The following is a 26,239-nucleotide window of genomic DNA, read 5'->3' as shown; positions in this document are numbered from 1 at the left end:
AACGCATACAGTACTCACCTGCGTTAAACTTCCGTCTACCTAAATGTGTCACGTACTGACAATTCTCAAATAAAAATCCGTTCTTAAATAACTTAAAAATACAGTGGACAATTAAATTGGAGATTCTTTTAATGATTATTTTTTTAAACTAATATCTTCCTCAAAAGTTATTTTGAGACTGTAATAAAAAACATCTATGAGACGTCTGGATCATTTGAAATAAATGCAAATGTTTATATGTATTATACAGGCTGTGGCATGGCTCATCTACCCCCTATATGTTATTATTCAAATGAAGGCATATTGTAGGCCAGTTACATAAGGATGGTATAAAAAGAGGTTGAAGTGAATTGCATAAGATGTTCATTCTAAATTGCAGTCATCTTATACTCATATGAGTATACTATCATTTTCACCCCAGTTGTCTTGAACACAGAGAATATCAGGCCTCCAGAAATAGTGGATTGACTAATATAAAGAAGTGACTCATAAACACCATGGTTTAGAGTAGACCCTATGGCTTTAGGGGACAGTGAAATACGATGGGATCTATACAGATTCAGGGTGCATTGTAATTGTATTTGTGTCATAATAGAAGGCACAGCAGATTAACTCACACTGTACTAATAGGCAGCCCCTCCCCCCTCCCCAAGGATACCCTTTGTTGTTGATTACAGTGAAACAAAGGAGAGGCATCAGCAAGGCAAACTTTTTACATTTTTTATTTAACTAGGCAAGTCAGTTAAGAACAAATTCTTATCTGCCCACACCAGCCAAACCCGGACGACGCTGGACCAATTGTGCACCTCACTATGGGACTCCCAATCACAACCGGTTGTAAAACTGCCTGGATTCAAACCAAGGTGTAGTGCCTTAGACCGCTGCGCCACTTGGGAGCCCTTCACCCCACTGTAGTCACATATACAGGCTACAGAGCCTCAGTGTGGAGCGAGACACAGCCCGAGAGAGAGAGAGAGAGAGCGAGAGAGAGAGAGAGAGAGAGAGAGAGAGAGAGAGAGAGAGAGAGAGAGAAAGAGAGAAAGACATATTCAGGCTTGCACTTCAGTATCTGAGATGATGGCTTCACTCTCTCAGCTCATGTCTTAGAGGAGGGCTCAGTCAGACGATTTTCGTTTGTGCTTCAGCAGGAACAGGGGGAGTGAGTGAGAGAGATTATATGCTTACCGCGTTCCCGCTCTCCAACCGAAGCTAACGTCAAATCTCTTTTTAAAAAGGGGAGGGGGGAGATGGGGGAAGGGACGAGGCGTGCGAGATAACTCAGTGAGCACGTCTGAATGGATTACCCACTCTGCTAATTATGAACAAAAAACACTGTAATTATGCATCAGAGTGGTTTTACTCTCCGTCTTCTCTCTCTGTTTTAATTATGCTTTGGAGTGGGAAGGGAAGTGGGCTCTCCAATTGGCCTTTCCAGAGTAGCAAAAAGCACAGAGCCACTGAGGCGGAAAGGTGAGGCTTCATTTAATTTCGACAGGGTGCAGGGATGAGGTTCGTCATCAGAGCTCCACAGACAGAATGGCATGGCATCTCAGTAGTCAATACAGAGGAAGTACAGCCCTGACTGGATCATTTTCCTACCTGACTTGAGACACAAGGAAGAAACCTAGTCTTCTGTGGTCAACTTAATTAATTCCATTGAGATATGTAGTGTACAGATAGTATCAGGAACTGGACACTGCGTTACCTCGGGTGACATGGCATACAATATATAGGGTGGGAGCAAGGTTGGCAGTCAATGGCAGAGTAGATGGGACACTCATTTCCCTGCCAGCGGATCCCTTCCATTTATGGAGAGTCCTCCCAGGAGGGCACAAAATGTCCGTCCCTGGTGTGGCCTATTAACCTAGCATGAAATGGTGCCCCTATTCTGTTGCTGTTTATGCTAATTGGGCACTCCAATGTAAGTCACAGCCTTATCTTTGTGACTGACTTTGTCTGGTGCCTTTATTAGACTTAGCACATCTATAGGTGTTCCCTAAAGCATGGAATGTTATGTAATGGCTGTGGAAGTATTATCATTTTTGGGCATGTGTATTGCCTCCTACTGCCCATAGCTTGCACTACACAAGACAGATAGTAGGTAGGCACATTGAATCTTTGATAAGTCAAATCATTATGTAAGCGGTCTGGCAATTTGAGCTGCTTTTCAATGCATACTTGATGCGATACTCATATAATATTCACATTCCTTGTATGGTGACGAATTGAAGATAAATTATGATTAAGTCACCGGCATTGATTTGTAGAGCTGAAAACATGAGAAAAATACTATCATTACTGAGCTATTACATATATATTACTAGTGTGAGACACACTGACAGGATGTAAGCTATTCTTCAGGCATTAAGATTGTTTTCAAGGTCCAGGTTTAATAAGTCACGTCTTCTCAATAACCCCAAGTGGCTATAATTTTCACAAATTAAACCCAATAGTAAACACTAAAAATATCTCTGTTACATGAACCCTCCCTCCTTATTGTAGAGTTTCTTACTCCCATTGGAAAAGCTGTCAGCTCCGGTCTTCATCTCAGACAAGAGTAAATATTTTAGCGTTACACTTAGCTGGATCAGGTCAGGTAGAAGCCTTGGTTAGCCTAGCTGAATGAATCTTAGAGGAGTCAATGACTTAAAAAAAAACATGTCAATGCTGTTCTTTGTCAGGGAGGAATGCTGATGCTGACCAGTGATGTCTCTCAATTTGCCACACAAACAGACTATGTATGACTGATAGATTGGTGCAGAGGCATCTCATCAGGAAAAAAGACTCCCTGTATTTTGATTATTCAGTTTAACGAGATTGACCCTGATGGTAGCATATTGCACAAGATGCACATTTTATTTCTGTATTTCATGTAGGTCATCTTTATGAGAATAAGGTCATTTCTGGGTTAAAGCCCAAAACTCTAGAATAGTAAACTTTCAGTGCATGCAGACAGGGAAGCTGAGTGATGACGTGAGTCTTGTTAAGGGAATGTTTGTCCAAATCATTCACAGCCGGCAGAGGAAGTCAGGTGAAGTAAATTGACATTGAAGAGTAATATTTTCTCAGAGGTTGAGCCTTGAAACTACAGTACTCAGTAGTAATAATGAATCCTTGTAGCACAGGCCTGACACTCTTTCTCCTGTCTGACTGTGTTCGTGTAATGATGTCAGGTTTCACATGCAAGGATGTCATGTGTTTTTCTTTCACAGTATGTAAAATGTTACATTGTAGGATACTGCAATTGGCAAGACAATGTAAACACATAAATTACTATGTTAACCATATAATCCCATTCATTAAACATTAAACTGCCACTGGGAGACAGATCACTTCATTCAAGTTGTTGTGTTTTATACATACTCTTCCATTTAGAGTTCATTGTTACATGTAGTTTATCCACAGTTAACATCAAAGAGCCAGCTATGGTCTGGTTTCTAATCTCCCTCATTGATGTCCAATTGAGTTTCTTTACATTGATGTTGGATCACAGAGAGTAGGATGATTGATCAGTGCACTAGTCCCTTTTGAGTCCTGTCAGTTACTGTCAGCATTTGCAAGTCTAACATGCCTGAGATGACACCTCTTTTTATCTAAAACTTGGATTTACATATAACCTACACAGATCATGTGCCATCTAAATATCATATGGATACTTGTGTCATAACGATTATCCAGGGTCGCAGTTATTGGTCATTATTGGCCAGGTCGCAGTTGTAAATGAGAACATGTTCTCAACTGGTTTTCCTGGTTAAATAAATAAAGGTCAAATAAAAATGATAGTTCTAACATCTTTCTTTGAACATGAAACCCACTTTGGTCAAAGGTCTAAATGACCATACATAATGTATTCCTAAAGGTACAGTATGATTTCAAAAAAAAGATTTCCCAAATATTATTGATACTAATATATAGTATGCCCTCATGATTATGGGGATGCACTGCCTTCTATGGACAAAAACACGATCATATGTTAGTCTATTGGACAGATATGAACAGCGTACTTAAAAAAAAATCAAGAAATATGAACCTATATTCGGTTATTTACGTATGGATTTACAAAGCATCTCTGATTGGCTCCGGTAATTGACTGGAATGGAGTAGGTTAGGCGCATTACTCTTGATCCGTTCAGTGCGTAAACAGTGACATGTGCCGTTTCACACCACGGATCAAAAAGGTTTCAAACACGACAATTGTGACATTAATAGGATAGGATTCGGGTGCTAGTATCAGTCGGTGATTGTTTCGTTGTCTCGTTGTGAAGTATGTTCGCTTTGTTCAATAAATTGTGCTCGTGCCCTACTTACGTCTCTAATGATCAAAGTAAACGCACATATTTTGAGTCTTTAGGAAAAGGGCTCCACCAGCTGGTTACAAAGACAATAGCAGCATATATCAGACAAAGATCTTACATAACTGGGTTATTTATTTGATTTGTATTTATTTTATTTCACCTTTATTTAACCAGGTAGGCCAGTTGAGAACAAGTTCTCATTTACAACTGCAACCTGGCCAAGATAAAGCAAAGCAGTGCGACAAAACAAGTTACACATAAACAAACGTACAGTCAATAATACAATAGAAAAATCTATGTACAGTGTGTGCAAAAGTAGAAGAGTAGGGAGGTAAGGCAATAAATAGGCCATGGAGGCGAAATATTTACAATTTAGCATTACCACTGGAGTGATAGATGTGCAGATGATGATGTGCAAGTAGAGATACTGGGGTGCAAAAGAGCAAGAGGATAAGTAACAATATGGGGATGAGGTAGTTGGGTGTTCTATTTACAGACTGTGTACAGTTATTGGCTGGCTGTGTACAATTATTCATAGTTATGAATAACTATGCCTACACAAGGCTGCTGTGAATGCTCACAAAAAAAATGGACGTTGAAAATGGACGTCTGTGTAGCCCACATATACGAAAGATCATAAGACTCACTCATGAAAATGTCTTGTGTAAAATCTTAATTTGAACCAGTTTGCTACAGCAGGAAAATAATCCTGCAGCAACAGGAAATGTGAATTATTATGTGGACTATAATTAATAGACATTGTTGTTGGAGTTGATCCAATTTTCGTAAGGGAAAATCAAGTCTGACATTTCAAAGTGAAAATTACAAACTTCAGAATCCTTTTAAACCTCAAAGACACTACAAGTTAAACATGTCCTGCATTGCAGGAAAGTTCTCCTGCAACAGGGTGATACAATTAAGATCCTATTATATCCCAGAGCGCGTAAAAGCCATAAATCTATGCGTAAAACAAACAGTAAAGGCCTTTCGTTCTCTGAAGTCTCTGTAGTACGTAGTGACACCTAAATGCACTGTAAATAACGTGGCCTATGATTTCATTTGATAGCACCTCTGTCATTATAGTCTGACACCATTTTAACAGAAATGCTTGACATGTTTGTCCATTTACAATCCCAGAAGCACCATAAAGCACCATAAGGTTAGTATCATCCGTTTCGACCGTACTATCTAATCAGTCCAAAAACGAATTACAATCAATCACTGCGTATATTACTTTGATTCAAGGACATCAAAGTCATTATCCTTTGAACCAAATATGTATATGTTATTTTATGATCAATCTGCATGGACCGTTTGAGATGGACATCTTCAAAAACGGTAAAGCCATTATGGGCCATTAGGCATTTTCTTTAGTACAAAAGGGGTGTAAATTGCATAATAATGAGGGGTTACATTTGACAACTTATTTTATTTTTGAACTGTCAATGGAGGAGTATATAATCTGGGGTTGATCATAAGACTGCACATTTGAAGGAGGACAGTGTCCTTGGTTGGAGAGGTGAGACAAAAAGTAGCCCTGAGCACGTACCTAACTGTTTTAGAGGGACTTTTACCTCTGAGCATGGATGCGACCAAACCCTCAAACTTCAGCATTGAACGCATTTTAGGCGCCGAAGTGGGACCTTCTTACACAACTGGAGCCGAATCTTCACAACATGTTGGATGTTTGTCTGGCACCTTCCACCATGGACACTCAAATCCACAAATTGAAAACCGGAAATATTGTATGCCTAGGGATTTGACAACCGCCCACATGCTGCAGGTTCCGACCATATCACACACTTTTGATTCTAGTAGCAGTTACCTTAGCTATGGATCATGTAATTGTCATCATGCAGATATAAATCTGTGTCCTACTGCAACTCAAAACAGAGTTTTCAACGATGAAAGAGGTGAGATAGTTTTACATTTGATTATTTCACAATATAAGACTGTATGTTGAGGCCACAAAGTATTGAACTGTAGTGCTACATTGTTACAAAGTATTAGGCCTACAGTTTTTCCTTCTTCTCTTTGCTTGCTTTCCGACTGCTTAATCATGCTTTTTTTAATATATATATATATTTTTATCTCAGGGCCTCAGCCTCTGTGCACTTACTTGGACCAAGGTGGAAACCAAGTAAATCGGGGCAGAATGCGCACAGTGTTCACGGACAGCCAGACCAAACAACTGGATCAGCTGTTCGAACAAACGAATTACCCCGGTGTCGAGGGACGGGCTGAACTAGCCAGGAACATGGGCCTCACGGAGGAAAGCGTTAGGGTAAGAGAAGGATACGTTTGCTTTTAGAAAAGTGGTTGTGTAACTGTTTAAGTTACAAGTTATTTTCTGGACTTGACATAATGTGTTCTATTTCTCTAGGTATGGTTCAAAAACCGTCGTGCGCGCCGAAAGAGGCAGAAGAGCAGCACCAAGGCCGAATCCCCAGACCTGGCTACTTCGAAAATAGACTGGCCAACAGTCTACAACAAGCGCAGCTTTTAGGGAAACAGCTTCTCGTGATTCCTCTGATGATAACAATAACATATTATTTCTTTACACTAATTTATGTTCACTTGAGTTCATAAGCCTTTAGGCCCACTCACCACGCGTAAATATCCCCAGATAGCAATTCATTTGTGGGCATTTAATGTAAAAACTAAATTCAATTGTTAGACCTGCAATAAATGCACATTTAAGCAATTACAGTAAGTGTCTGAGTGATTTATCTCTAAAGTTGTTTGAACAAAAGCAAGCAACAGCAAATGTAGAAAACAACATCAACTTTTATTAGATTCATAGTCAGAGTTGTAATTATAAGCATTTTCATGCTGAGATACACCATTGTAAAAAGAAACTTTCAGAAAATAAAGAGCATGCAATGAACATTATTTATGACACTATAATAAATCCAACAGTACCCCCCCAGTTAACTATTTTTGGACACAGACACCAACACACTATAAAACTCGAAAATAAAAGTACACTTAGTGAAATTATCAAAATATATTTTTAACAAACTGCAACGACATGTCTATGAAGAAAATTAACCATTGTTGAGATAGTTTTAGAATAACATCATGTTTTTTTTTTATAATGACAGTACACCACTTAATAAGATTATATAAATGTTCATAATGTCCTCGAATAAACAGAACATTTGAAGAGAGGACTCATCAATGTAGATTCTTGTCAAGTTGTTAGTTGTAGATGATAAAAGTGACACATTAGTGACATCTACTGGCATATTATGGTGCACATTATGCTACCAGAGTGCAACATCTAGGCGATAACTACACCATTTTGGTCAATCTTGGCATCAAACAACTTTTCTTGAGCATCAAATCTGCCAGTCAACCAACTATTCAACTCAACCATGTAGTAAGTATGAACAATGTTGCACGCTATACTTATTTCTAATTACATTTTCCCAGCGTAAGTAGTAAAGACAAGACATTCTGATGTATTCGTACTCATTATCAAGCACTTCAGTATGGGGCGAGGATTTGTTTGTTAACTACTAGTAAAGAAACTCACAGTCCTTCTTGACACAGTATAATTTTAGCCTTTCTTGGCTAACAGAGGATTTTAACAAAGCGAGCTGTCCTGATAAAGTTTGCAACATTTTGTGTTGAGATAGTCATTAAATTAAATAGAAAAGGAGAAAAGTTCCAAATGCCACAGGTTCTTAAGTATCCCATTACATGACTGACTTTGAGGTTTAATGGATGAGTTTCTCTCAAACTGGATATCCTAATATCCCTTATTCAGATCAAATGAAGCTGACTCCCTCATAGTATCCTTGTTGTTCAGCGGCTCTCTTACAGACCTAGTCATAACCTTACACTAGCAATATCAAAAACCACACATTGTTGCGTTCAGTTCCACATTGCTCAGTGCCACATTTTATAAGGGGCGATTTCGGAAAACGACATGGTGCAAGAGTATTTAGACACTTCCTGATAATGAGTATTTTTTTTGTTGTTCCGCGGTGCTGGTAACACAGGATGTTCACAACGGTGTTCAGAGAGTGCAGGAGGAAGTTCAGGTGTTTTCTCTCCCCCTCATGGTGTGCTTACATAGTGTTGAGTAGACAAAGACCACTATCCATATCCACATTGCAAAGTACACAGTTAAATATTGCTGTTTTTATGCACATACTCATAGACTGACATTAACCGCACGCAAGTTTAGACGGTCCGATTTTTTTCCTAATGCTCACACTCACAAACTTACCAAAGCCTAACGTTGAGAGAGGAAAGAGAAGCATGAGAGGATAGCTAACGGGGTGTATACTGTGGTAGTACTGAGCTAGCAGGGGTTCTGGCTGTGCAGATTTAGCCTGAGATTAACACTTTTGGTGCAACAAGGAACCTACAGATGGGGAGCAGGGTACTAGTTTATCAAGAAACGTACCTAATACAAGTTTATTTTGGTACCCTTGTAGATTTCCTATTTCTATAAACAAAACTTAAATGTGGGCAAATAAAGCTTTTTATATTACGTTTTAAGTTAAAGTTAAGCAAAAGTTATTGCTACTTCATGCTACACAATAAAGAAAACCGCTTTAACAATATTAACCTAAGTGGTTTACCCTTATATTACATTTTGGGGTGAGCAGCTATTTTGGTTAATGTAACTTGGATCTGAGACCAACTGGTTCAAAGTGCAATAAACACCTAAAACCAAGTTATGAAAGTCTTATTTGACCCAGTTATGGACAAAGAGGTGTCTATAATACTACGATTTAAACCATTGCTAGAAACTTGTCTTTCAAGGGTACAGAAGCTGTCTGTGCAGATAAAGATGTCCTTCAGCAATTAAGTTGGGACATTATGATTGACATACGTATGTGCTAGCATTACATTTCCTAAAACTGGTTTCTAGTATTTAACAGGGATCTCTCAAAGAAGTACAGGACACCAGGAACTTCATTTTTGGACCATGTGTGAGCATATTACAATTACACAAGCCCATTAACAAGCAAATCAATATTATATACACATTTCCAATTGCACATTTGGGAAAATTCTCAGAGTGCAAGTGGAGAAATAGTGGATGTAGGAATCCTGAATAATATTAAACCCTGTTTTCTTTTGGACAGACGACATCAGAAGAACATGACCATATGTTCACGTCACATCTTTTCACAATAAAAAGGCATGTTTATGGGAAAATAAATGAGTAACACGATTTGACTCACACATGCACATTTTGGATCAATTCCTTTAGTACAACAGACAATGTGTTGGTCTCCTCTGAAATACTGGAAATTAGGATGAAGCAGCAGCAAATCAAAGTATATCAGTATGTACTTAGTCATTTGAAAGGTTCCCTAGTAGAAGCTCCATGGCATAAGAAGTTGGCTGACTGGTCTAAGGGTTTTGGCAACTTCTGACAGGGTAACAACAAGCAATTAACACCAAAATAGAGAAACTTACAAAAACTAAATGATTATATCTATTAGATAGTTGCTTTTGTAGAGTTTGTGTCCCAGATTTTGAGTTACAATTATTTTGTCTCATTATTAGTGTTACAAACGGAATGCAGGATGTTAGTTAACATACAAGGCACTAGGTTTTGCTATAGGACTGACTGCAATCAAGGGGAATGGAGAGTGGGGGGGGGGGGGCGCGGTGGTACACTACTGTAATTCTGACAGCAACAGCCAGAGAAAAGCACAAATGAAAGATGGACACTAAGAGGAGAGCAGTAGATCTTTTGAAGTCGAGGAAGAGGAGGAGGAAGGAGAGTGTGGTTAGGACTGCATCTCAGCTCGCAGCATCCAGGGGAACCAACAGCAGAACAGCAACCTGAGGAAGAGGACGAGCAGGAGGAAGAGGAGAGGGATTCGCGTCACTGGACACATTCGTCAACAGGAGCTTATTTCTAAGCTGCTATTTGTTGACTCAGAGACAACACAGAGAGGAAAAGAAGAGACTCTACCTGGATATTGAACTCTCAGACGTGATGTCCTTAGGTGACCTCACCGCGTTGAATTTACGCTTTGGCTGGTTCACTAGAAGAAACAAAGAACATCTTTGGATAGAATACAGACGTGGGAGTAGAAGGTACATCATAACATGGGGTGACGTGGCACGCTGGCTAACATGACTGGACGGATTTGACCGTAGATACTTACTAGACACCTGGTGGACTTTTTTCACCATCGTGCCATCGCCGCTCTGACCGTCCTTTGATCCGCAGATTCTGAGAGATCATTAACAGCCGTGCTTAGTATTGTACAAGACGGTCAGTCTGTTCAGAATGAACCTTTACAATCACAACAGAGAACGTTTTATATTGTCTGGCTCTTCGTCTGAGAATGACTGATAAGCATAGTTACACAAGGTAACTGTAAAATGCTTTCTTATCAATAAAGTCATTACGTTATCTTACGGTCATTTTTTGAACCAGGTGTTAAAGTAGGTGTTATGTTACCTCTGTACCCGAGACGGGGGTGCAAAGACGCCGTACTTGGGCAGGCAGGTGAAGTAGCGGACACCAAAAACAGACCCGTCATGCTTTCCTGTGGGCTGCTCCAGCTCCACACCAAACCAGTAACCTGGACACACACATCATCAATAGTTCAACTTGATTAAACATTTCTAAGCATTTGTCAAACATTTCTTGAAAATATCACCACCAGTGTTGCAGTGACATGATTTCACAGCAGACCTACCTGGGGCAAAGTCTGTCTTTCCGTAATAGCGTATGATTCCCTGCTTCACACCAGCAACCAGCACCTGGTCTCCAAGTTCCACCTTCACCCCATCTGGGTCCAGACTGGCCACGGACATAGACTTCTTCCTCAGAGCTGATGGAGGAAATCAAATGTTAGTTAACATGTTATTTTTAAGCAATAAGGCACGAGGAGGTGTGGTATATGGCCAATATACCATGGCTAAGGGCTGTTCTTATACACGACGCAGCGCAGAGTGCCTGGATACAGCTCTTAACCGTGGTATATTGGCCATATACCACCAACCCCCGAGGTGCCTTATTGCTATTATAAACTGGTTACCAACGTAATTAGAGCAGTAAAAATATATATTATGTCATACCCGTGGTATACGGCTGTCAGCCAATCAGCATTCAGGGCTCGAACCACCCAGTTTATAATGTGTTCTAAGTCTATGAGTCATGTGTTATTTATGTGTTATAAAGTCTGTGAATCAACAGGTGGCTTGTTGTGCTCCTATGAGAATGAATGCCATGGCCCTTGATGGGGAAACTCTTTTGTGGAAGCCGCATTTCAGTTGTACAACTGACTAGGTATCCCCTGTACCTTTCTCTCTCTCCATTATTTCCTTCTTTTCTTTCTTGTTCTTTCCTGTGACGCGGGAGAAGTCCATGCGGGGCGTCTTGGGTGTGGAGGTGACAGAGGAGGGGGCCAGCTCAACAGCTTTGGCGATTTTTGACACTGGAGCAAAGATACCTTCAGGACAATAGAAGGGATTAGAGAAAACCCTGAAAAACCTGCATTGCATGAAACCTGCATAAAATTGACAAAAAAGTTATGAAATCAAGTCTTCTCTTTGCTCTTTTCTCACGGGGAATCTTAGCGCACTTCAATAGATTTAACTAAGAATTCCCAAAATGTGAGTGAAATAACAGGTGGTTACCCAATTTGGGGGGGCAGATGAAGTAACGCACCCCCCCCACGCTTCCGTCGTTCTTGCCCTCTGGCTCGTCCAGCTCCACCCCTACCCATTGGCCACTGGCGAACTCCGTGGTCCCACAGAAGCGCAGGGTGCCCGTCTGTGGAGGAGAGACTGTGTGAGGTCTGACATTTATATTGGATTTTGACTATCAAATTGAATTAACCTTATTGATCCCCACAGGGGCTCATCGAACAAAACATGTGATTTTTATTATTGTATTATTGAAGGTGATACCAGGCAGGATTAAATAGTTAACAACACTTCTCCACAGCACTGAGGCAGGACTAGTCTCAGAGACATCTCTAGACCAGGGCAGCATGCTTATCTTCTACTTTTCTGTTATTCTTTACTACTGAGATACTAGGGTCCAGGCCTGGCCAACCCTGTTCCTGGAGAGCTACCATCCTGAAGGTTTTTGCTCCAACTCTAATCTAGCGCACCCGATTCTAATAATTAGCTGGTTGATCATCTGAGTCTGGTTAGTTACTACTGGAGTTGGAGCGAAAAACCTCAGGAGGGTGGCTCTCCAGGAACAGGGTTGGACAGCTTTGTAACTAGGATATGGTTAGTAATCTACCCATCTCAACACAATAACATGTTTTAAGTGATTATGTTGTGGTCAGTAGGACATACACTATATATGCAAAAGTATGCGGACACCATTTCAAGTTAGTGGATTCCAGTTGCTGACATACAGTAGGCCACAGATAGGTTTCCAATGCATTTGAAGTGCAGTTAGTGATGCGTAGTAAATACCAAATGAATGCACCAAGGGAGACTACGTCGTTTAATGCAGTCAGTAATGCGGTCAGTCATGGAAATACACCTGAAAACACGATTAAATGTGTTCAGTTATGCAAGTAGACAGGTCGAGGGCTACCCACCTGCTTCAGGTGATGCAGAGCTGAGATGTCAATTTCATCACTGCTCGATTTTTTGGGGAGCTATATGTGTTAACACAAGTGGGAATAAATGTTTGCTAGAATTCACGTTCTCTTCTCACACAGTACAACAAGCAGCAGGGCTCCACCATATAGGATGAATGATACCTCATACTGGCCACTATAAAAAAATATATAAAGATAATTGAAAGCCATTTAAATGGTCTTATGCACATAAAACGCGCTCACAATATTCAGCAGTTTATTTTAATTCACTGTTTTCAGTCTTTGAGGCTCCCATTTCTCACCCTTTGCCTCCCAATCCTGACAAACCACACACACACACACACCTTCATGTCGTCCAGCACCACGCGGTCGCCCAGTTTCAGGCCGATGGAGGTGAGCATTAGATTGCCAGGGATGTTGTCATAGTTGAGCAGGGTGGCGCGGGGCAGGTTGCAGCTGAGGGGCACAGAGTCCAGCAGCAGCTGCTTCAGCTCCTTGGCCACCATGGCCGCCTCCGCTTTGTCCAGAGTCATGTCCATGGGGTCAGGGACCACCTCGGCCGGCCCCTGGCCCTTATCATTCTGTCAGAGAGCGAGACAGAGAAGGAGGGAGGGAGAGAAAAAGGGAGAGAGAAAGGGACATCAGAAATAAATTGGCATATTTGTGTCGAAGTCATCCCCACATAAAACCGAAACAGAATCTGTTTTATCTGAAACAGTGTTTTTAAAGAGCGACTGCCCCTAAAAAGCAACTTCTCATTTTGAAAATGGTCTATGTGGCATTGATATGAGTCATAAACATTTATTCTACTGTCAAAATTGACTACAAAGTCTAAATAGGATAGTTTTGGTCATAAAATCAGTCTGAGATTTGCGAGATGATAGAAATAAAGTGTATGTCACGGAATAAAAGGGTACTGTAACAGTTTAGCTTTGGTTGGGTTTATTTCAAGCCTGCCTTCAGCTGGCAGCACCCAAGTAATCATCAATTCTGCGCACAGCTGCATGAGACCTGATCATAATGTCCATGGTCAATTTGGTTTGACATTCGATAGCCCTATGGGGCTAGTTAGGGACCATCAGTAAATTACACAATGTACATGGGACAATATATTTAAATGCCAATAGCTCCAAATTTCAATGACCTAACAACCTCAAACCAACTATAAATTGTAGAAATTCAAATACAAATATTTAAATAATTTAATGAGACAACTAAAAGGTGGGCAACATAAAAATATTGCGCCATTTACATTGTGTAAATTATTTATGGTCCCTAACAAGCCCCAGAGCTATCAAACGTCAAACCAACTTGCCACGGTCGCACACCAGCTGGCTAAAGCTAATTGGTGAAAGAAGTTGGCTAGCAATAGCTTTCCTAGGCGACTTCAAGACCTGTTAGACTGTTTCATGTTATCTAGAAGGGTGAGTGACTGTAACCGTGTACTATTTTGAGAGAGTGAATGTACAAACCAAAGACTGCTTGCCACGTGCAAACACACACACACAAAAGAGACACACACATTAAACCACCTCCCCAAGACAACTCTCGTTTGGCTTCAGTTATTTCTTAATGACCAAGCTGAAAAACGAAGCCAAATCAGGAAGTTCAGCTCCCTTTTAAAGTTACCAACAAATCATATCAAATGGACATGAAACCTCAGATGCACACCCATTCTATTAGGTCCACCTATCTACTGTGGTACCGGGTCGGACCCCCTTTTGCCTTCAGAACAGCCTGGATTCTTCTGAGCATTCCACAAGGTGTCGGAAAAGTTCCACAGGGATGTTGGTTTATGCTGACGCGATGGCATCTCGCAGTTGCTGCAGATTGGACAGCGGTACATTCATGCTGCGAACAGCGCGTTCCATCTCAACCCAAAGATGTTCTATTGGGTTGAAGTCTGGGGACTGACCAGGACACTCAAAATAAACTGAACTCGCTGTCATGTTCCAGGCGATGTCCACTCCTCAATTGTCCAGTGTTGGTGATCGCGTGCCCACTGGAGCAGCTTCTTCTTGTTTTTAGCTGATAGGAGTGGAATCCGGTGTGGTCGTCTGCTGCAATAGCCTATCCATGACAAGGATAGACGAGTTGTGTATCCCGGGATGCTGTTCTGCACAGCACTGTTGTACTGTGGCGTTATTTCTGTGTTTGCTGCCCGCCTGTTACACTCTTAGAAGAAAAGGTGCTATCTAGAAAATTAAAGGGTTCCAGGTAGAACCCTTTCTACAGAGGGTTCAACATGGAACCCAAAAGGGTTCTACCTGGAACCAAAAAGGGTTCTCCTATGGGGATAGCCGAAGAACACTTTTGGAACCCTTTTTTCTAAGAGTGTAGCTTGCACGATTCTTGCTATTCTCCTTCGACATCTCTCATCAACAAGCTGTTTTCGCTCACAGGACAGCTGCTGACTGGATGTTTTTTGATTGTCACACCATTGTTGGCAAACCCTAGACACTGTTGTGCGTGAAAAGCCCAGGAGGGCAGCCGTTTCTAAGATACTTTATCCGGCGCGCCTGGCACCGACAATCATACCACACTCAAAAGTCGTTTAGGTCACTTGTTTTGCCCATTCTAACGTTAAATCCAACAGTTACTGAATGCCTCGATGCCTGTCTGCCTGCTTTATATAGCAGGCCATAAGACTCACTGTCTGTAGGAGCGATCAAGTACCTAATAAACTGTCCAGTGAGTGTATATGCCATATTCAATTTCATCATTTCTGTTTGTAGTTAGTTACCATGAGAAAGAGACGTACAAAAGAGAGGTCTAGTCAATCGTGCTCTTACCCTGACAGTGGGGTTGGCTCCATGCTCTAGCAGACACTGGACGGACCCCAGACACAGGTTGGAGGCAGCGATGTGCAGGGCTGTGCCATGGTGGAAGTCACTGCAGGTGGAATTCAGCACTACAGAGACAGATACAACCAGGTTCAGATCAAATCAATCTGAATTGCAAAGCCAATGTCAGCTATTATCTTAGTTTTATTCTAAAAGCGTAAACCAATTCCTTCTCCTAGGGGTCTCTGAAAGCATTACCAATTTAATCTCGTAGGAGTCTCGTGTTGTGTTTGAGCCCCATGGTCCGTAGACAGGAGAATAACAATGAGACAAAACGGCCACAATCAATGGTCAGTGTGGTGGAGCGATGATAAATCAATGTAGGAGTTAATGAAATGGCCTTGGATCAATGCTGGTAGGGGCTGGATGCAGTGTTAGTTCTGATTGGAAGTCCAGGGAGGGGAGGGAGGAGACATACAGGACATACACCAGGAGCATGCTAGAACTGACAGGACAGGCCCAAGCACGAGCTTTGGAGTGTGTGTGAGTGTGTGTGTATACAGTATATGAGTGAGTGTGCGAACAGGGTGAGGAAAGTCGTCTGGGGAGTGTTTGGGGAGGTTTATTAGTCTCCAACAGCTCCTGAGGACTGACTATGTTGTTAGTTGGCTAGGTAGACTACATGGGTTGTGTTGACGCTACTCACCTCTGGGTTTGGAGGCCTTGAGGAGAATGCGAATCAGCTCTGGCACGTCGAAGTAGGCGGCGTAGTGCAGGGCGTTCATGTTGGTCCAGCGGCTGCGGAGACTCACGTCTGCCCCCAGGGAAATTAGCTGATTGGACAGCCTGAGGGCAGCGGCAGGGTCACCTGGACGGGGTCACAAGATGGACAAAATTTGTAGGAAACTACAGTAAAACTGCATTGAATCTTAAACTAAAAACACTTTATTTTGTGAAAGCTTTATTGAGGATTCAGACATTTGAAATGAACAATCAGTTGAGGGTTTGAGAGTCTCACCGACTCCATGGGCCCCGGCTTTGCAACTGTAGTGGAGCAAGGTCATGTCTGTCAGTCCGTCACGGTCGTTGACATGGCAACCACGCTTCAAGATCTGAGAGGAGACAAGGACTGTTCAGTGAAGAGAAAGCGAGAGGCTAGGGGAAAGGCAGAGAGAGCAGTACTACCAGATGCCTTTAAAACACTATGAAACACTAAGGCCAGTCATCACTCACACATACAGACCACACCACCCCAGGGCCATAGCCTCTCATCTCTCTGAGTGATGCTCCCTGTTCTTAGCATAGCCACATTAGCAGGATGAGCCATTCACACCCAAATAGCACAGACGACACATGTTAGTGAACTCTTAATGATGGGGAAGGTGATGATGGCTTCCTGCTGCGTCATAATTTAAGCGCCACGTTCATTTCCACTGCGTTGCAACTTCATCGGAGGCTGTCCTTGCTGAGTAGCATCCATCTACATGAGGAACCGGCAGCCATTTTGGATAGGTAAAACATTTGAGGGACACAAATATTGAAATGATGGCAGTCGTTACTGGAAGTGACATTAATTTACTATGCTGTTTCAACTGAATATCTAAGCTTGTACTCGGTACGTTGGAAACAGTACCAACAGGAGATAACAGCAAACTATTCATGGCATCCTTTACAACGTCGAATAACCTCCATCTACTGTATGTCTTGCTGAGTGTCAGGTGTGCTATGTAAAGCCATATTCCCAACGGTGAAGATTTGAAGAAGCAGTGAAACTCCAGTTAATTAGCTCTCTCCTCTGGTGCCAGCAGACAGCAGTGACGGGTGTCGAGTGACGAGTGAAAAAGGACCCATCCTGATTCCTGAACTGGACTAGCAACTATCTCGGGACAGTTCAATATCCACCAGTGTCAATCAAGAGAGTCGAAATGAGCACACTCTCCTCAAGCTCGGAGATTATGCCTTTTCATACAGAGACATGTAGTCCAACTGAATGAACATGATATTATCAGACAGGTCCTCTCCAGAGGCTTAACGATCACACCACCATGCACACCTTCATGATTCAACATGAATTCAACATGGATTCAACATGGATTCTATAAGATGGATCCCTGTAGCTGCAATGCTAACACGAGGCTAACATTGTCGAAAAGGAATTTGGGGCTAGTAACTGATATTGGTGGAAATTCTTACTGTCCAAGTAGCTTGTAAAGAAGCGGTGGCCAATCTGTATGCGCCAAAGCCATACACTTCTGATTCGACTTCATTTAGGACTTAGTTAGGTTGAATCAGGTGCGTTACTGATTTGATTGGAGCAAAAGCCTACATCCACATAAGCCTTTTGCAGATAAGTCAATGCATCTCTGTTAATGAAAATACTCTCAAATACTGTCAAAAAGACATTGACTATTTGCCAGAGGGCTGGGGTTGTTTACTGAGAGTGCAGCAGAGTGGTTCTTTGCCCATATCTGACAGCCTGGTCTGATTTAGAGTCTGTCTTAGTGCAGAGCCTGTTTGGGTAATGGAAAGACCCTATTATCTCAGCCATCAATCACAGCCATCATGGCGTCCCAGGGGACACACAGGAACTGAAGCTGACTTTACGATCAATCCTAACACTAAAGCTGCATGGCTAAGAGGAAACCGAGTTAACTAAGAGTGTGTATTTGCTTGGTGTGTTTACATGTGTTTTTATGGGGCATATCTTCCCTCTCTCCAAGACAGTAGGGCGGGATTAGGGAATGAGTCTGAAACTTGAAGTATGCATTCTTTATGTTGATTCACATCCCACCCTCATCACTCTTCCTCTTCAGGGTTATGAGAGTTCCTACTCCCATGGTCACATTAACACTACTCACACTGCAGTAATGGTTGGTCCTGAGCTAAAGCTGTGCACTTTCATCTGAGCAACAGCAATATAAAAGGGAATCGACTGAAACATAAACTACACCTTACATGACAACATCCTTAGTAAGAAGGTGTTTTGTGAAAAGTTCACTAGTTAAGCTTCAACTTTGCTAAAGTGCCCCAAGTGGTTGTGTATGTCATGCCTCCAACTGAAGCCCAGTCAAAACTGTTCGCTGCTCTGGCACCCCAATGGTGGAACAAGCTCCCTCACGACGCCAGGACAGCGGAGTCAATCACCACCTTCCGGAGACACCTGAAACCCCACCTCTTCAAGGAATACCTGGGATAGGATAAAGTAATCCTTCTAACCCCCCCCCCTTAAAAGATTTAGATGCACTATTGTAAAGTGGTTGTTCCACTGGATATTATAAGGTGAATGCACCAATTTGTAAGTCGCTCGGGATAAGACCGTCTGCTAAATGACTAAAATGTAAATGTAAAAATGTGAAGCCAAAGCCACCAAGCCTCCCACAATACAGATCCCAATATAAGACAACCCATTAAGGCACAAGACAAACATAAGATGAGTATTTCCCAATACCATGCCCATACACATGCTTATTCAACAGCACATACTGTGTATGGGCATGGGACTGGGAAATACTAATCTTATGCTTGCCTTGTGCCTTAATAGGTTCTCTTTGTGGAGCCTTACCAACGTTGAGGCTCAACTAGTGGGTTTGTCAAAAAACACTCTCTTACTAGGTTAGTGTGATAACGAGTCTGTAATCTTCTAGCAGGACCTTGGCCAACAACAACAGTGTACCGCTGCTGACCGGCTCAGAGCCGCAGGAGTTCACCACAAAGAGGGGTCGAACAACACAATTACTAGGCCTGCATCGACTGCATTCCTCCAGGGATCAAGGAACTTGATGCGTCTGCCCTGTTGGCAGCTCTTAAGAGCACGAGAGCAGAGTAGCAAGCTGAGCACAGACCAATGGACTTCTCTCCTTACTGCAAATGCAGCATGTGGTGATGGTGACCAACTCTAGAAGGTTGCATGCAGCTGAAAGGCCACTGCTCTTTAGATAGTAAGGGATTTAATACATTGATATTGTTCATGAGATTTCAATGAATTTGAGCTAAAAGGTGTGCATTGTTGTGTTACAGTATGTTGATGAGCGTTTCCATGTTCTCTTCAACTAATGACTGCATGGTGAATTTTGTTTCCTGTGTGTATTGTATTTTGGTTGGAGACCTGTTTCTTTGGTGCGCTATGCAGTAATATACTGCATCTGTCTGTTATGTACAGTAGAAATAAAGAAAACAATTATATGGGTCCAAGCACAGAGCCTTGTGAAACGCCAAATGTAACTTTGTAGGCCAGGGATGGGCATCTGGCGTCCTGCCTCTTTTGTAGGCTCGCGGATAAATTTCCATAAAAGGAACTCAGTCGGGATCTCAACTTATTGTTGACAGTTACAATATTAGAATACACAAGGTTCAAATTTGGTTGTGCATCAGCAATTTTTCTCCTGCTATGTCAGTCGGACATTTTCTCAACTAGCCCATGTGAGCTATCATTATTTAGATCAGTAAATTAGTCTAACCAGCTATCTAAACTTGTATTAATCATAGCCGAATTACCGACTGGGTGGCCCCCATTGATTTTGTTAGTCACTCTCATTCAGATATCACATTAAAAACTGCAAACATTTCTCTCCACCCTATGGCACAATGTTTAGAATTGCATTAAATGAGTTATAAATCTTCTCTCCGCCCCATGGCAAATCCTGTAGAATAGCAGCAAACTTGCTTTATAACTGTAATATTTTTTCTACGCCCCATGGTAAAATGTGTAGAATTGGAGGAAATGTACTTTAAAATGTCAATTGTTCCTTTCCGCTGTCAAGAGCAGCAAAATGTTTTGCTCGCAAGTTAGCCCCCCCCCCAACAAAAGGCTAGGGCCGGCTCTGACGGCATGTGTGGGTATGAATGTGGTGCAGATCCATGAGCCACTGAGTTCAGATTTTTTGTGGCCTCCACCCACATCAAAGATGCCCATCCCTGCTCTAGGCCTACAGCTTTCTACATGTTTCTGCCAGTGTTGTGTGAGCTGTAGTCAGGCCTGTAGTCTGCTGAAAATCCGACCGGCAGTAACTCACCTCGTTTCCGATGAGGTCGATCTTGTGCTGGACCTGTGGGACCCACTGACGGATGATGGCAAACAGCTCTGGGATGGTGGTGCGCGGATCCAGCAGGATCTCCAGACACGCAGGATCATTTGGGTCAAAGAATGTGAAGACTGGAATGGTAGGGAATTCCAACAAGATAATTACCCTCCTCATCAAATCAGTATTACATGTGCCTCTCTTGCTATTTTTTGTTCTATGTCAGACAGCATATTGACTCATTCTGAATGTGTGATATTAAATATCATATTTTTTTATTATTACAAAATATACATGTATTTTGGGTTGTATTTTTCAGTAGGCCGGTTCGTGCACTCTATTTAATTACTTATGGAGTTCTCTGTGGGACATCCAATATTTCTGTTCTGTTTAAAAGCACCGTTTCTAAAAGCAGCATGTGGTAGATTGAAGCCCTACCGAAGTGGGAACACAATTGATCTTACTTTGTTTTTATAATACACCATCATAATAAATGCATTGAAGCTTGTGGGCAAACTGAAATAAAAAGCTTCACATCATTTTAGCCTGCAGAAACCACTTACATTCATTGGCATAGAGTGTCCAGCAATACCATACTGTTTGCATATAACAGCCCCAAAGTCAAGATCCATCTACTGAAAGGATCAATAACATGCCATAAAAGGCCTTGTTCACTTATTTATAGATCAGATACATTTTATTACATCTTTTCATTATGTTTCTATGAATCTGCAGAGGTTGTTTTGACCAGGCAGTGGTCTGTGCTTGGTGAAAGGCTCTTTGTGGACCGAGGCTACAGCGGCACATGGCCCAGATCCCAAAATCCACTGTTACATATAAAGCAGTGTTGAGTAGGGAGCATTATAACAAAGGGACTTGGCCTGTATTCCCAAAACGTCCCAACGTGTTGATTTGGGGTCAGGTCACTCCTGTCCATATAATCTTATTCATTATGACCTAAAAAGCAAAACTGATCCTAGATCAGCACTCCTACTATGAGACACTTCTTGTGAATGCGGGCCCTGGAGCCTGAGGCCTAGGACCCACCATAGTCTTTGGGGAGGGGGGCCTGGGCAGATGGGTGGACCATGGGCCTCTTCCGGGGCTCATGAACAGGGCTCTGGTACTCAGAGGCAGGCTGGGCCTCCTCCTCCACCTCGGCAGTCTGCTCTTTAGTCATTCTGCTAGACGTTGGCGGGCCTGGAAAACAAGATGGATGACAAACATTCCTTGAGTGGCACTACAAAACAAACAGCTGCATCGCAGGATTCTCTGAACAGTTCTCATGCGTCTGTGACTCAGCCAAGAGTCACATGAAGTAGTTGCTTACAAGAGTCTTGTTCCCATGGCAGCCTATCTACTCTGGCAAGTCTATACCCTCAGAGCAGACAGGCTCTATGTTTGGCTCTAGGGCCTGTGAGAGACGGTCGGTAGTGACTCACTGAGAACTGCACTTACTGACAAGAGATGAGGAGACTCAGAGAGCAGACAGGCTAACAGGCAGTCTAATTTATTGTACCATGTCAGTGCATGCTAATACTAAGTCTTAATGTCCATCATTGCTCTGGACATAGCTAAAGGGCTGAGCTATATTTTCCAAATAGCATATGCAGCAGCAGATTTCGCACATCCGTCCCGACTATGGGAAATCAGGGATGCATGTACTGTACAGTATGTGTTGGGACATTGCAGCACTCATTTCTGAGGTGCTGCTGAACAAACAGTAAAACATCTATGTAAAAGCCTTATAATATCAGGATGTCAATGCTAATGCAATTTATATACAACACAACACCCTTTAGCCTATTACGTTGATATGGCCTGACTGGATTTCCATCGTGAAATAAATGTTCAATCTAGGGCCAGAGAATAAGCTACCTGTATGTGTTATAAACACCCCTTTAGAACAGAACCACTAACACAACTGAGAAACGGTTTATCCCAACATCGAAATGGGAACAGTCTATGATAGCGTAAATTATTCACAGGGTCTTTTTTTGTCACGTCCAAGGGCTGCTTCCTCCAAAGTCTGACTGCATGGTGAGCACACCACATGTATCTAAAACAGATCCATCCGGCCTGAAAATTATTACGCTGCCAAGGAATCTAATACACAGAATATATTGTCCATCCATGCCTCTGCTAATCCTTTAGGATTTTGAAAGAAGTCCAGAGAGAGAGAAGAAAGAGAGGCAGAGAGAGAGCTCATCACACAATCAGTAAAAGCCTTATCCTATTGCGCAGCTCTGCTACTGTATCAGTCTACCAACTCAAGCATTATCGGGTCAAACAGTGAGGCAAAACAGAGGCCATACAGTGGTCTGTGCTGTATTCATTACGCGTAGGGTAACTACATTAACAGAGACTGATTCTGCTGCGATACAGACTCAAAGCCAAATGAACAACCCCCCCTCAGGCAGATACCATCCTCCTGAAACTCTATGAGTTGCCCGTTTCCTTCAGTTGCATCATATTGAGGGGGTTCCTAGTCATGTTTGGATATGGATACATAACATGGATACATAGTCAAGAGATATCATAGCCTGGATGATTTGGGAGCAACTGTCCCTGCGCAGTGAGTCACCTTACCTACAAGCTCCTACATTTTACTTTGATTTATTCCTTTAGTTATAGACATTCTTTAGTGCTTCCCATGATTTGCTGCTGAATCAATAGCCACTGCAGAATGGGTGATACAACAAGATGCCTGACATCCCAAAAGGATTATGTTGAAACAAAGGGTATCCAAGATACAGGGTCCAATGACTGGTAGATAACTATACCTGTGCTGTGCAATGCCTGTCACCAATTATGACTATTCTACTAACAGAGTCCAGTAATGGCAGCCATCATCTTCTCTTCTGAGTTGCCCTGCTCCTCCTAGTTCCTACCCCTGATCTGACAGTAGTGTGTTTTATAAATGAAGTCTCAGTCACAGACAGCATTTTCACTGGAATAAATGTGATGTATAATTAGCAAGAGCATATTATTTGTTTAATTAAATCGAGTACCTTATATGACTAAGTCTTATGCAACAGTGCTCATATGAGTCAACAAGATGTATAAAACCTGGAGGCAAATACATTCAGATAGCAAAATATGAGGAAAAACAGGTGCAACAAACCTTACAGATTTTGATCTTCTATTCAATACCTATTGTAATGGAATGAATAGCATTTTACCATTTGGCTGGGTCACACTAATGCCATCCTACTGTATTTGACAAAAACAATAGGCCAGAGCTTGTATGTTTGAGTCATTGACAATAAATAAAAACAATATATTAGTGTTGCAATGAGCAATAACGCAAAAGGTGCATATTGCATTGCTCTACAACGTGCATGATAAAAGGAAACAAACGAGAAAAAACGCCCCGTTGACAAACAATGAGAAAGATGCTGGAGGAGGAATACGAAGATCACATCTGCAACTACTCATTTGATCCAATAACAATGAGAAGACGCATAATATCTGCGCTGATTTCTTATGTTTGCGCTTATATGATAAAATGGGCGAAAAAAAAACATCCGCCAGTGAGATTTCATGGAACAGTGTTTTCAGAGCATCCATCTTTCTAGGCTCGGTATCAAGACAAACACACATGCTGTGAAAAACACAGGAAGCAAATACATTTTATCAAACAAAATATATCCAATAATTTGAATCTTATATGCATGAATGATATTCATCTTACCTCAAAACAATCCTTTTGATTATCTCAAGCTTTTCCTCGCGGTTCAGCTAGATGAGAACAGCAATGGTGCTGAGGATGCTGCTATAATGCTGCGAAGGTCTTTCTCTGTGAGTGCGTCACGGGCGTGAACACGCATGGACCACAACCATACACAACGTAGGCTAACGAGCACAATTTTGAGTGTCCTTCCTTGGCACAGGAATTCGCCTAGTTACCACAGCCACAAAATTGGCCAAAACTTAAAAATTCATGAGGTAAAAAATAGCTTTTTGATCTTAATTTAAGATTAGGTTTAGGTATAAGTGTGGTTAAGGTTAGGGTTAAATCTAAAATCGCATTTTAAGAAAAGAAATTGTAGATATATATATATATATATATATAGAAAAAAAAATATATATATATATATAAAAAAAATATATAAAAAAATATATATATATATTCTTCACATTTTCTAACAGTCGATTTATATTTTCTAACAGGGCTATACATTTGGGTGAGTTTTTTTTCTCGCCTGAGTAGCCTCGTTTCACTGCCAAAAATAAAATGAAACCTTCTAGTGTTCAGTGAAATAACACCATGTCAAATAATTAACATCCAATCACATAACCGTTACTCTCCTGCGGGAATTCCACTAATGGTCCATATGTAGCCAAACGTAGCTGCTGCTCATTCCGTTTGCTCGAAAATTGATAAATGGTTAAAAAAGTAAGAGACACATACCAGCAGTACTACACCAATACCTGTCGACGACACAAGTTATTCTGCTTCCACGAGCACATCCAATGCTAGCATCAGTAATTCTACATTTGTTGTTAGCCCAGCTAGCATGGACACTGACAGTTGTGAATCTGATGCAGCCGAATAGCTACTGCACCCTTACCTGGGAAAAGACCTTACAACAGACAGGGACGTTGGACCATCGAAGAGGCGCAAATATGATGAGAACTACATTGTTTTGGGGTTCACTTATATTGGGAGTTGTGCCTTTCCTCAGCCGCAGTGTGTTATATGTGAAAAAGTACTATCTCACAACTCGATGAAACTTTAACTCTTGCGCAGACATTTAAAAACAAAACATGCCAATTTGAAAAATAAACCATGGGAGTTTTTTGAGTGAGAATGAAGACGACTTTTGAGTAGTAAGACGTATAAAAGTAACAGATACCATTAATATGAAGGGGCTAGAAACGTCTTATATGGTGAGCTACCGAGTGGCTAGGACAGGCAAGCCCCATACTATTGTAGAGGCCTTAATTCTTCCTGCTGCCGTGGATATGGCTGGGACAATGTTGGGGGAAAAGGCCCAAAAAACTATACAGACAATTCCTTCATCAAACAACACTGTTTCACGACGCATCAGTGACATGGAAGGAGATGTTTTGAAACAATTACTGCTTCGCATACAAGCCAGTGAATTCTATGTTACAGCTGGATGAGTCAACAGACGTGGTGGCCTGGCACAGCTCCTGGTATATGTCTGTTACGTTTATGGGGGGTCAATTAAGGAAGACATCCTCTTCTGCAAACCACTGGAAACCAGGACAACAGGAGAGGATATTTTTAAAGTACTGGACAGCTTTGTGACATCAAATGGACTTTGGTGGTCAAGATGTTTTGGTATCTGTACTGATGGCGCAAAAGCCATGACAGGGAGACATAGTGGAGTGGTAATGCGCGTGCAAACAGTTGCTCCCGATGCAGGGTAGCCTAGTGGTTAGAGCGTTGGACTAGTAACCGAAAGGTTGCAAGATCGAATCCCCCAGCTGACAAGGTACAAATCTGTCGTTCTGTCCCTGAACAAGGTAGTTAACCCACTGTTCCTAAACGTCATTAAAAAAAATAAGAATTTGTTCTTCCCAAGTTCTCTCACGTCACCCCGCTCCTCCGCTCTCTCCAC

At 41.8% G+C, this 26,239-nt stretch overlaps 1 protein-coding gene across 2 annotated transcripts; it reads right to left on the bottom strand.

Annotated features, from left to right (window-relative positions):
* Positions 1-7,064: 7,064 nt before the first annotated feature.
* Positions 7,065-24,501, bottom strand: LOC106612689 (CAP-Gly domain-containing linker protein 3). 2 transcript variants are annotated; one of them, XM_014214101.3, is made up of 15 exons: positions 24,343-24,501; positions 21,696-21,848; positions 20,643-20,782; positions 16,649-16,742; positions 16,337-16,498; positions 15,640-15,758; positions 13,192-13,428; positions 12,845-12,904; positions 11,922-12,057; positions 11,585-11,734; positions 10,979-11,113; positions 10,738-10,861; positions 10,439-10,506; positions 10,243-10,315; positions 7,065-10,109 (listed from the first exon to the last, which is right to left on the bottom strand). In XM_014214101.3, the coding sequence occupies exons 2-15, from the start codon at positions 21,826-21,828 to the stop codon at positions 10,055-10,057; spliced, it is 1,686 nt and encodes a 561-aa protein (XP_014069576.1). In that variant the 5' UTR covers positions 21,829-21,848; positions 24,343-24,501; the 3' UTR covers positions 7,065-10,054. The 2 variants fall into 2 exon arrangements, with proteins under 2 accessions (XP_014069576.1, XP_014069577.1); XM_014214102.3 differs by lacking the exon at positions 12,845-12,904.
* Between the last annotated feature and the right edge of the window lie 1,738 nt (positions 24,502-26,239).

Source organism: Salmo salar, chromosome 09, assembly GCF_965601325.2.
Source record: "Salmo salar chromosome 09, fSalSal1, whole genome shotgun sequence".
Taxonomy (NCBI): domain Eukaryota; kingdom Metazoa; phylum Chordata; class Actinopteri; order Salmoniformes; family Salmonidae; genus Salmo; species Salmo salar.
This window is presented reverse-complemented; position numbering and strand designations above follow the sequence as displayed.

Coding starts and splice junctions, on each gene's coding strand:
- LOC106612689 (XM_014214101.3), bottom strand. CDS start 21,828: ATGACTAAAGAGCAGACTGCCGAGGTGGAGGAGGAGGCCCAGCCTGCC. Junction 15,759..16,336: donor CAAGGCCTCCAAACCCAGAG/GTGAGTAGCGTC, acceptor CTGTCTCTGTAG/TGCTGAATTCCACCTGCAGT. Junction 11,735..11,921: donor CATCTGCCCCCCCAAATTGG/GTAACCACCTGT, acceptor ATTGTCCTGAAG/GTATCTTTGCTCCAGTGTCA.